Raw genomic sequence first — 12,483 nt, forward strand, 5'->3', positions numbered from 1 at the left:
GGGTGTCCCACCTACAATGGAGGCTTTCCAGGTCTGAAAAAAGTGAATATTTGTTTTGCCAGTACCTCTGTTGTTGGAGTAAATGCTACAGCATAAAATGGAAGTCTGTTTCCTGGTAACAGCTGCAACATGTAAATTTGGAGCTATGTGTTGTAATTTAGAAATTCTTTCAAGGAAGAGGTCCGTAGGTCGACAGTTTTTGGCAGGAATAAATAGAAAGTAATCAGGGATTTCATCAAGCGCTGAAGCAAAGATTGCAAATTCCTCAGCATTAGTAAATTTTGATAGAGCAACATTAATTCTATAGTTTTGTTAATCTAGATCTCCACCAATGCCAATGGACAATTACAGGAACTGTACGCCTGATTCTGTCTCATATTAGGGCCATAGTTAATGGTAGATTAAGAAAATGTTCAAAACCTCTGCAGTCTTGAAAAATATTGTTGGTCAAAACTTTTTACTGGTCCATGTGGTATTGCTCAATCAAAAAATTACTACTAGAATCTGTTGACCTAAGCCTTGATTTATACCCTGATCACTAAAACAGACACACAAAGGACCATATATTGTATCCTTCATGAACAATTTCAAAGTTATTGTACCTTACTAAAGTACAGGGATGATCCAGATGACACCACCCCACAGCCCATGTCAGGGGTGACCACTTCTCCTCCAATGACTTCCTGCCATGTGGCCAGCAGTGCATCCTGGGACTCAAAGTCTGACAGTACACTGGAGGAGAGTGGGGAGGAAGGCTGACAGTCTGTTCCAGAGAAACCATCATCACACCTGCAATAGAGGGCAGGGAACAAACTTGTCATCACAGTCTGTGTCCACCTATTCTTTCATATGACGTCTGAATGAACATCAATCAAACATTATTTATAGAGTATATTTAGAGTCCAAGTGTTAAATGGCTTTAAGAACACAGTGGGAAACTCACCTGCAGTGCCCATGATCACACCAGCCGTGTCCGTGGCACATGTTAGGACACTGCTGACCAATGTAGATGTCATCCAGGGCCCATTCATCCTGCTCACCATAGTAGTTCTGGATCCAGCGGAAACGTGTTGCACTTGACCTGAACGCAAGAAGTAAACACATATGTAGACAAACATAAAGTTTAAGTTGTTTCACACAGTTAATGACAGACAAAAAGTACAAGAATGAAATAAAAAGTGAAGACAATAACTGGCCATCTTTTCATAAAGTAATACAAGTTTATCAATCCCTGCATTTCAGAGGATGCAAAGATACTCAACATTCTCACTGCTGCGAAAAATTTAGGGTATCATTTCTGATACTGAAATAGAGTTTTTTTTAAGTTGGTGCCCCTTAAAAGCTGCCTGAATTGGTACTTTCAAGAGAAAAAGAGTGTTTTAAAAGCTGTCTCAGTATTGTAAATGATTCAGAAATAGTATGCCTATAGAAAGTAAAGGAAACAGGTGTAACTTCACATAACATAATTTGTGCCTTTCCTTTGGAGTTATCGGGAATGCTTTGCGTTGGCAAGGTATCAAAATAACGCACTGAAATCTTAGAGTACCACAACCAACTATCCGCGACCCCCAACGGGATAAGCGGTATAGTAAATGGATAGATGGACAACCAACTACTAAATCAACACATTCAGCTTTTGCCATCAGGACAAAGATGCAGAGCCTTTCATGGAGAGAAAGGCATTGAAAAAAAATCCTTTGTCCCAGTTGCCACTCTATATTTAATCAGTAAGGACACTCTAAAGTCAGCCTACTGCCTAATACTGCACAGAGCAATTTTTAATAAATATTTAACTCCCCTTCAGCATCTATTTTAACAACTGGTGCCTTGTTTTAAGGTAGCTCTACTCTGTCTGTTTTAGTTCTGTGCATGCTGTGTTTATGCCTCCATGCCAGCAATAGTCATGGTTGGAGTTTTCCTGCTATCCTTTTTTCTGTCCTTCCAGGCCTTTCTGGTAAACACAAAACCTTAAAAATGCTTTGAGTCAATTCTTGGCAAAAATGTACACAATGCCTCAAGATTTAGTTGTTTAGATTTTGCAGGTTAAAGGTGAAGAATTCTGGACCTTTTGTTCATCTCTTGGGTGTAAACATATCGTCTCATTTCTTTCTCATTTCTTTTCCTCAAACATTACAGATTTTGGAGGTCAAAGTTTAAGGTTATTAGGGTTCATGTTCAACCCTTCTTACAACATTTCTACACAGAAACCAGCACAGCCCTTCTGCTTGACCGACCACTGTACTCTCACTGCCTGGGAATTCTATACCTTGTAGGAAGCATATAAATCATAGGCAGTAGTTCTAGCTTCTGTGGTTTCTTGAAATGTGCCACCTTATTTGTTTGAATGTATTATCTTACTATATAAACAGTTTATATAGTGTGTGCACATGCAAGTAAAGACAATTTTTTGCCTTTGCATGAAAAAGTAGATAATAAAGTGTTACTATTCTGTTAAAGTCATGTTTTTTTTCACTAATCCCCCTCTCTGCAGGGGGTAGAGATTTGTGGATTTAGTGTTGTGGCAGGTGAAGATAAACCTTATCACATGTTGCATGTCTACATGTGTGTGCTTGTGTGTGACAGGAAGCGATGCATTTGAGTGATATGAATGTCACTGAGAGGGCAGTATCATCATAAAATAATCACTGTTACAGGTAGGCACTGGATGTGATTGTGTGTACAGTGTGGGTTCATGTTTTTTCATGCGTGTGCCTATCACTGCTCGCTGTTTGGGCATGTGCAGTGATGACAAATGTTAGCAGAAGTGTAGATAGTCAGGTATTCTGGGGATTATATAGCATCGAGGTTTCTTGGTCTGCTGCTTTGGTGACCCATATCAACTCAGACCACCTTCTGGTCATACAGAGCTCACCGTGACTGTTTTATTATCATTTACTGCCATGACACCGTGACCTCCCATAACACTCTGCGGGAGATTAGACCACCTTTATTTAGGAGCTGCTAGTGGAAGGAAATAGAGGTGGAGGTCACGGTGCTCAGTGAGAAAGGTTTATATGATTAGTTGAGTTGATAAATGAGTGGGCAGGGGCTTTAATATTACATGTTCTCCTCATGAACTGCTCAGGATGACTTTACAGAGTAGGTTTTAGGTCTGTTACCCATTCCAACTGAGTAATTACAGGCTTGTAAGCTTCAAATGATACTCATGGAACCTAAACCTAACTTAAGCCCACCCCGCAATACTTAGAGATTTACTTGTTTGATGGTTTCTTATGAAACTAATCTGAGCTTATCAAGTGACTAGAAATATTGTAAACTTCCTGTATTGTTTACGCTCAAAATAGCTCAAATGTGTGCATGTGTATCTTGCTTGTGTTGCAACTTGATCTGTTAAAATCCTGCTGAGTCGCAGTCTCTTATCTCCATACATGAGTTTTAAGGACTTTAAATGCTTTTCCTGCATGTTGAATGTATTCTTTAACATCTACTCCTGCCGCTTTGTGTTTGTCATGCATGCTTTATATATTTTTGTAACTATGGCTACTTACCCACCCACTCCAACATTGTCATGTAATATCTATACAGAGATTATAGAAATGTTTCAATGCCAGGTACTGCTTGAACTCTTATTACTCTTTTTTGCTTGTTTATTTTGTAATGTTTTTCCTTCCCTCTCTCTTTCTTGTTTTTATTGTCTAGTTTTAGGCTGGCCAAACACTAAACAAATTTAAAAACACAGGAGACCATAAATAGACAGACAATTTCAAACGATTGTTCATCTTATCCTCTGAGCGCACATTTGACATGACAACTCAGCCAGTCTGTCAGACCACTGGAGAGCTGCCAAAAACCTCACAGTGAAGATTCCCCACACATGAGATTTCACAGAATCTCACATCATCAAACATGACTTCAGAAGAATAACCAACATGGATTACTATCGATATCCTCAGTCACTCAACAACAGGCTGTCCTGGAATTACAGTAATCATAAACGAATGAAAAGAATCAGGATGCATTCCTGACTGGAAAAAAGGTAAAGCTGTGTTTTTGTCTGTGAGCACTAAAAGTACGTCACATCCAGCTTGTGGCGCTACCCAGCATACTCGCTCTCATTGGCTGTTGAGGGCATTCTTTCTACACATCCAACCCAGAATTGTAAATATTAATTTAAGGTCTGGGAGGCTACAATGCTTTTTGGAGCAGTAAAACAATCTTGTTAACACCATACACTTGAGAATTATTCAGACAAATAATCATTTTGATGAGCCTCTAATTGTAATATGCCTCCAAATCTGGCCCAAAATCAGGCTTAAAATCATGTAGTTTGTGGCCAGACTTAGGGGGCCTACTCTAACATCTGGCAAGGACTCCAGCTGGAATCTAGCCTTTTGGCTAGCCCTGACATATTTACAGTAAAGTTTACAGGTTGCTAAGAGAGTCCAGATCCAGTCCAGTGATCTAAATATGTAAAGTTAAAGTAGGGTTACAAATGACCCATCCCCACGTGCTTCTTAATAGTTACATCCTCATTTGTGTTGGAAACAAATCAAAATATGCCTGCTAGTCATCTCCTCTCTTTAGTATGAGTGGATACCACCTACCATTTTTTTCTATGACTTTTGTTATTTTCATAAAATTAAAAGCAGCATGATTTCAAATCTTTTTCTCAGAGTGCACAACTTTTCTTTTAGTGTTAATTTTCCAGAAGTATCTCTTACCACGTCTTTTGAGGCAAAGAAAGAGTGATCCGTCTCCAGTCCTTAAACTCTGATGGGTGGTAAACGCTGGGAGCTGTAAACTCAGAGCAGCTTGGCATGCCAGGCAGACAAGCCTAAGAAACGGAAATGAGGAAGAAAATAAAAGTAAGAGAGACTTTTTTTTTTGGCGAAGTGCTGATTACACATTAATAAGTTATTTATTCAGCAGTTTGGGTTTTTGTGGGTAATGTTCTTCTGAGAAGGCATGATGTGCTGCAATATCCCTCTGAGGCTGCAGTACCCTCAAAGAACAGGCATTAGATAGACAATGCAGGATTATGGTGTCTCTGGCCTTGAGCACTAGAAGACAAGGATTAACAGAATAGGACATTTAGAGAGTTACACTCTCATTTTGGTACACATCGGAAAATTAGAGAAAATTCACTGATAGAAGAATCATTATGTCCTATTTAATTCCAAAACCAATAAAATCTTGGCAGAGACTTTGGTGCTTTATGAATATTTATGAGCAAGTTGTGATCACAGAAAATCTTAGCTGAATCATGAGAAGATAATTTCCTTGCTGATTCAAGTATTGCCATATAATCACTAATAGCAGGATGATAGAAAAAGTCATTGTGATCATTTTTCATGGAAAAAAGTGCCACATTTAAAGACCAATTATTTACACATTAAGACCGGGACCATAATCATTAAATCAATATTCATGATGATAAATATGTTTCTTTGTCTCTCTCTCAGATGACTTTTACAAGTTTTACTCATAGAATATGTCTGCCTCAGGCAGCGATAACTGCAAGAAGACAGGAAGTTAAGAATCCTTGAACATGAGAAACAATGTTGAATAACTTTGAAAGCTCCCTACCTCTTTGACTAGGTGCCAGGTGAGGCCATGATTGGTGGAGAACTCCAGGCGGACCTGGGTATCAATGTGGGGAGAAGGTTCGCGACCACAGCCCATGACCAATGAAAACTGGAGACTGTAGGATGCTCCAATCTGCATTGACTGAGTTTCCACATAACGGATACTCGAGCCAGGGCTGGGCTCACCGGAGAAGCTGGAACACATAGAAGAGTGGACATGACAGTGTAAGCCAAATACAGACGAATATGTGTTACTGTGTGTCCTTCAATGCACTCAGAAATCATTTTAAATATTTTCTCTCATATCTACTTTAACTTAGAAAAAATAAATTGCAAAAACTAGTAAAGCAAGCTTTCCACAAAACAAAAAAATGATTTCAAATGCCATTACTAAACCATAAAAAATGCATTTATCTTATTTATCATTTTATATCAGTTTGAACAATACATACACATTGTTGCATCTAATAAGATTGCAACTGATAGAATCTATAAAAGACTTCTAGCCATTGCTAATTTGTGAACTTGTCCTTGGTTAGGCTTTTAAGAAAGACACACAGACTACAACAAATAAAATAGACATAAAAGACTGAAAATTACAGCAGATACAGGTGGGGAGACATAGATGAATGTATCATTAGTTAAGTCCTCTACCTGAGGGTCCAATCATGCTGGCAGTAGGGCTGGACATGGCCAAGATAAAAGCCAAGACTCTGTGTGACATCCAGGACGTTGCTGAAGTCTAGACTTATGGTGTTGAACAGAACAGAGGTCATGCTGATTTCATCCAGGGCCCACACATCGTGACCGCGGCCCGAGTGATACGGCTGCCACCAGCGAAACTGTACACCAAACTTGCGAGCACCAGTTGGGAGTTCCACTGACACAATCCTGTTCAGGGAAAGAGATTATTACTCAACTTTACTGACCAATAGTTAAGAACCATCTGACAGAATCAGCCCTATCCATAGCTTATAGGATAGAAAAATTGCAAATATTTAAGCAGGAATTAATCACACAAGCTGACTAAACTGTGACTCAGACTGTGACTCTGATCTACAGCCCACATATTCACAGTCTGTTGTTCATAAATACCGTACACTTGGACAATCGTCAGTAGATTCTTACACCATGCAGATGGTCATGATAACAAACATTTATGAATAAAACATCTTATATTATTTGCAATGTCTTATAGCCCACTATGTCATCAACACTTTTTTTCTCTTTGTCAAAACTGACCTTTATCACGCTGCCTTGTTCAAACATACTGTAAAAATTTGTGCTTGCACCTGCTGGTTAAAGAGTAAAGCATGTCCCTGTCTCACCTGGTCCTGCTGACCTTCCTACTACTGATGAAGAGCTCTGAGACCCAGCCTGAACAGCTGGAACCCAGTCCACTTTGTCTTCATTACACACATGGATGGCACTAACAGACTTAGTGAGTCCCAATGGCTTACACCTCCAGCACACTATCAGCAGTGCAAATGTGCGTTTTAATGGAGTTACACTGTCTCTAAGGATTCATAAGCATACAAGTAATAATCATATGAGCTACCTTGGCTCATGGAAGCCTTGGTAAGCGTAGTGCTGCAAAAGTGTCCAGGTGATGCCGTTGTCTGAGGAGTAATGCAGCAGGACACCCTCCCCTGGCTGGTCGGGGGCAGGACATGAGCTCAGGGTGCTACGACTGCCCAGACGAAGAGTGAACTGTAGATACCTGCAGAGAATGACAGCAAGAGTTGACGAGAAAATAAAAGCAAGAAGAAGTTGGGATAGGTGTGAAGAGAAGTAAAGGAAGTAAAGTTTGGAAATGACGAGAAAGAGAGAGAAAGGGAAGGTTGATAAATGAGAAGAAAAAGTGAGGTGACCAGGAATGTGTTCAGGAAGTAAAGGTGAGGGGGGGAGGGGGGTAAAGGGGAAGATAAACAGACAGTCAGAGAGGTGGGAGGGAGGTGACAGAATGATGGATGAGATGATTAAATGAATGAGGACAAAATTAGATGGGAGAAGGTAGAGGGAAGAAAGATTGAAAGAGAGTCAGAGTTCATATCCATGCATTCATATTAACGAGTACATACTTCTAATGTAGCACAAGTTTTCATCCTCTTACAACTACATTTATGTTTAGGCAGACCTGCTATTATCAATAATACTAATGTTATATTTATTGTAATTTCCATCATATGTCTTCAGCTGCCAGTCACCCCCCAGCTCTCTCTGTCCTTGCCTGATCTGTGCTTCCAATTGTGAAGCCGTTTCCTCTTCCAGGCAGCTGTTCACTCAATCAGCCAGGAAACTGGCATTAAATACGGCCATCAGGTGGCACACAGAGAGCCGCAACAGGCATAATCAATCTAACACAGATGCCATATCTAACTTCATCACTCCCTCTCTATCCTTCTCCCCACCATTTTTATCCTCTCCTCTCATCTGCAGTCCTCCCCATGATCACAATCCATCTACCAGCATATAGTATGACGGACAGAGTTATTGATGAAGGAGGAGAACGGATAGCTGACTGGATGGAACATCTGCTGTATAAATCAGAAGTAAAGAAGACTGTTTTACAAAGTACTTCAGAGGTGGCAAAATCAGCAAAATCAAAGTCTGCTGGCATGCATGCATGCATGCTAAAGATCTGAGAGTTCATGTTTTCACAAGAGTATGAATGTGTTACACTTTAGTTTGTTTGTAACTTTTCTTTCACATTTCTTTTCCTGTTCCTCATTGATGCATCATTACCTAGCCTGGGAGCTGTCCAGCGGAGCGGTGACCAAGTGTCTTCTGCTGTCCCTGTTGAAAACCAAGGCCTTGCCACTGGCCAGAACCCCACAGCCAAAGCTGACCTCAGCCCCACGAAGAGAGGAGAAGCTGTGATAGGAGGAGAGGCGTGGGCTGGAGAAACCCTCGGACAGGAAGGCTGGGAAGGTCTGAGAGGCGAGCTCACATGCTGGACCACTGAAACCTGGATCACATCTTGGAGGCAGAAAAGAGGAGAGGAGGAGAGAGGAGGGGAGAGGAGAGAGGAGGGGAGAGGAGATACGGGAAGGGGAACAAGAAAAACAGTGACGGGTATAAATGAGAAAAGAAGACAGAGATAATGAAATCCATTAATAAATCATAACCATAATACAATTTGATTAATCTTGAATGGTGAATTGTGCTGTAGGGTACCAGGTGGATAATGAGCAGATTCGTTTTAAAGGGAGCACACTGGATTTATTTGGTTTAATAAAAAGATCCTTACTTGCAGCCAGTGCGAGAACAATGTCCCCTTCCAGAGCAGAAACGAAGACAGGCTGGACCCATATACACTAATGCAAAACATAGACATGGAAATTAATTTTTTTATTTGTACAAAGAGAGTCAGTTTTTGAGCAAGCCCTAAGAATAATATTTGTCAAGACTATATTTTATAGGTTAGGAACTATACAGAGGAGGTTTCTAGGCTTACTAACCATTGTCTATGGCCCACATGTTGCCCACACCAGTGCCAGACTGTTTCCACCGGAACCTGGTTGTCTCTGTCAGGGCAGCATTTGGCAGAGGGATAGAGATTCTGGTCCATCTAGGGAGACAGAAAAAAAACATATATAAATCCATGTAGATAGAGTAAATCCATGAACTATCAGATGTATTTTCCTACCCGCTGTAGTTGTCAGAGGAGTAGATGGTGCTATGAGGTAGATGGGGTCCTGCGCAGAGCTCAGGTAGACACTCAGTATGTAGAAGGGACCAGGAGCGACCCTGGTTGGTGGAAAACTCCAGACTCACGCTGAGAAATAAAAGAAGATGAACTTTTTAACACTGAATACTGTAAAATGATACAAGAATTACAGGTTGATATCTTAAGGGGCTCTTTTGTAAAGACTGTATCTTTATCCCCTCTGCAGTATGACATTTGATACATATACTGCTCCAAATAACAGCAACACTTTGAACTTTGAGGATCCTATCAAGAATAAATGAAACATGATCTTAAAAAACTCCTTCAACTCATGTTACTTATTCCTGAGACACCAACTGAGCTTCTTGGAAAAACCACAGCTTTATGTAAAGTTTTCAGTGTGCACCAGTCCCATTTTAACAGTATTATGAGTGAGTGAATCAAGTACATGGTGTATGTGGTGTCCTTTCTCTCAGCTCAATTCATGATTTGATACAAAATGGGGCAGCATTTCCACAAAAAAAAAGCCTAACGCAGTTTTGTGTGCCATACCTGTTGGCAGGCTGGTAAGAGCCACAGCCTAGGTTGATGGAGAACTGAGCAACATGTGTGTGAGTGCCAGGCAGCACAGGGAGCAGCTGCATGAAGTCTACGGCCCATACGTGGCGGTTGGCACCTCCATGTGACTGCTGCTCCAAGCAGAACTGGGTAACTGGTGTTTGTAGCTCAGTGGGCAGCGCTACGGATACCACTGTAGGAGTCTGGGATAGGAAGTACAGAGAGAAAAATTAAACTAGAGAAGGATCAAATTTGGAAAACAGGAAAATATTGCCAGTGTTTTCACTACCCAATTTCCCAACTTTTAACTACTTTAAAGCAAATATAAAACATATCATTATTTTGCAAATTCAATACCTGCAGGAAACTGACCCATTAATCATAAAGTGTTTGTGTCTCATGAAAAATATCTCCAATCTAAGTCCAAGGATGGCAATGCAATGTTTTAACAGTGAAGTATATTTCCAAAGAGACATAAGGGGACTTTTAAGATGATTTATTTTGTGTAAAAATGCTGTACATGTCTCACCCTGTAAGAAGAGTATGGAAGTGTGTCGAGCACCACACGTTCCCTTCGTCCTTCAGATCTTCCAAACACAATCACATTGTTCTCATGGGACTCTCCTGGATCACAGTCACCACCTCCTTGAAACAAACATAACTCATAATTAGTTTAGGGAGCAAAATCATGGAAGGGCTACAAAAATGCACACTGATATGCTAAATAAAGGTAGTCTTGTTAAAATAAATGACAAATATATGACATGTATAATAGATGGAGTATTATCCATACCCATGGTAAAGTGGAAGCGAAGGTTTCCGTACGATGTGGTGTCGAGGTAGGGGGTACACACCCTCCTCCGTCCCTCTCTCTCAAACACCAGTGCTGAGCCGGACTCAATCTCTCCACACTGGGTTCCATAGACAGCTCCCTCAATGTCCCAGCTTAGAGATAAAAGACAAGGAGGGCAGGCTTGAAAAGCTTCATATGTATTGCATGATATATTTTGCTCTACTCTTAAAAAAACATATTGGTAGTTTACATTATCAACCAAAGGATTACATTTCACAACAATATGAAGTAATTTTTTTCCTTTTTTTTTTGAAAAAGCCTGATATAAGATCTAATTACACTGCAAGGTCTGTATACATTTATTATATGTCTCTGGTATTGCTGCAAATGTGTAAAATGCCAAATCTAGTGGTGGAAAGTGTTAGTTCTCACAAAAAACAAACAAACAAACAAACAGACAAACAAAAACACAGAGAAAGCAGGTAGAAAAAATCATATTACTCAGTGTGACTCCAGTATATAAGTTCTAGAAGTTCCTAAATGACTATCGTACCAATCTGTACAGGTTATTGCATGATGGAAAACTTTAAAATGCCTTTTTTTCCTGTTGGACAGACTGTTTTAGAGTCTGTGTACCAACAATTACCAAAAACACTTTAATTTGACAGGCTTTTAGCTCAGGATAAACCTTTTTTTAGCTGCTTGCTCAAAGTAGGTAAACAAAAGTACTGTATGGAAGGCAGCATGAGGCATGGCTTTACATTTATTTACTGCATCATTTCAAACTCATTCCATGTGATATGGTGTGTTTTACAGGGAAAAAAAGGCATATACATCCTCTTTAACCCAAATGAGACCTTGTTGACTATCAGGACACATAAACATGAGTGCTGAAGACTTATGTTTATAGTTGGAGTCTCAAGTATTACTGAAGTCAGTAAGCACTTGCCATATTTCACACCTTGCCAGTAAACAAACTTACTATGCCAGAAATATGGCATAAATCACCTGGAAGAGGGCTTACACATACACTGTCACACATATACACACATGCAGACACATATTTGTGCTCAGTGGAGAGAGCATCCTCATTAGCACTGACAGAAGTTAACTCAGTATGTCAGCTCTCTCCTGCGTTCTTCTACCTCCTCTCCCCCTCTCTCTCACTTTCCCTCCCCCTCGTTCCTCTGTATTTTGTGACATAGAATATAAACTACAGTACCTCTGTCAAAGCCATCACTGGGTTAAATTACACTAAATGGAGTGTACGATTAACACAAACAAAACTTCTACCTGTAGGCCTCACTCAGGGTTAGCCCTTCATGTCTCATAGGTGAGAATTAGCATGCAGTGTAGCATGTTGGCATGCAGCAGGAAGACGTAAGGTTACAGGCTGCCCGCAGAAACACACTTCTGCTTTAAATAAACTGTATTGACAGACCTGGTGCATGAGGGCTGTTAATTACTCTCTGGCAGTAACACTATCTATCATCTCTCCTCTTTTATCTCTCTACCTCTTGCAGTGCTTCTGACAGTGTTACCTTGCTGTCCACCTTGCAGTCCAGTGTGTGTGTGTGTGTATGTGTCTCACTTTTAACAGATGGAGAGTTGTCTCTGTAGCAGTCAGAGGTATGGCATTAACCTGTGTGAGCCTGTGCAAGTCTGACTTAAACTTGTGCAACATGCTGCTTGTCACATCAACTAACATATGACTAGTGACCCAACAGTCATTAAGCCTTATGTTATTTGTTCTTTTTGGGTCCCTGAATGTCCTTTATGATCCTAGGGCTGGGCTATATGGCCAAAAAATAAAATCTATGATGATTTTTTTTTACACTAAACCCAATTTAGGATTTTATTTTATTATTATTATCATTATTATTTTTACTGCTGAAAAAAAACTGTAAATGAAAAGG

The 12,483-nt window shown here is 40.2% G+C and overlaps 1 protein-coding gene across 3 annotated transcripts in view; it reads right to left on the bottom strand.

Annotated features, from left to right (window-relative positions):
- The window catches only part of reln (reelin), a 119,783-nt gene that overhangs the window by 22,678 nt on the left and 84,622 nt on the right, over positions 1-12,483 (bottom strand). For 2 of the 3 annotated variants that reach the window (XM_041795403.1, XM_041795402.1), the window contains exons 12-24: positions 10,568-10,719; positions 10,304-10,419; positions 9,769-9,977; positions 9,196-9,324; positions 9,008-9,117; positions 8,797-8,863; positions 8,292-8,525; positions 7,105-7,266; positions 6,201-6,437; positions 5,548-5,740; positions 4,683-4,795; positions 944-1,081; positions 603-789 (exon numbers count right to left, since the gene is read on the bottom strand). In XM_041795403.1, the coding sequence (XP_041651337.1) occupies positions 603-789; positions 944-1,081; positions 4,683-4,795; positions 5,548-5,740; positions 6,201-6,437; positions 7,105-7,266; positions 8,292-8,525; positions 8,797-8,863; positions 9,008-9,117; positions 9,196-9,324; positions 9,769-9,977; positions 10,304-10,419; positions 10,568-10,719 (2,047 nt within the window). The remainder of the gene's footprint in view (positions 1-602; positions 790-943; positions 1,082-4,682; positions 4,796-5,547; positions 5,741-6,200; positions 6,438-7,104; positions 7,267-8,291; positions 8,526-8,796; positions 8,864-9,007; positions 9,118-9,195; positions 9,325-9,768; positions 9,978-10,303; positions 10,420-10,567; positions 10,720-12,483) is intronic. The other variant, XM_041795404.1, reaches the window with a different exon arrangement.

Source organism: Cheilinus undulatus, linkage group 9, assembly GCF_018320785.1.
Source record: "Cheilinus undulatus linkage group 9, ASM1832078v1, whole genome shotgun sequence".
Lineage (NCBI taxonomy): Eukaryota > Metazoa > Chordata > Actinopteri > Labriformes > Labridae > Cheilinus > Cheilinus undulatus.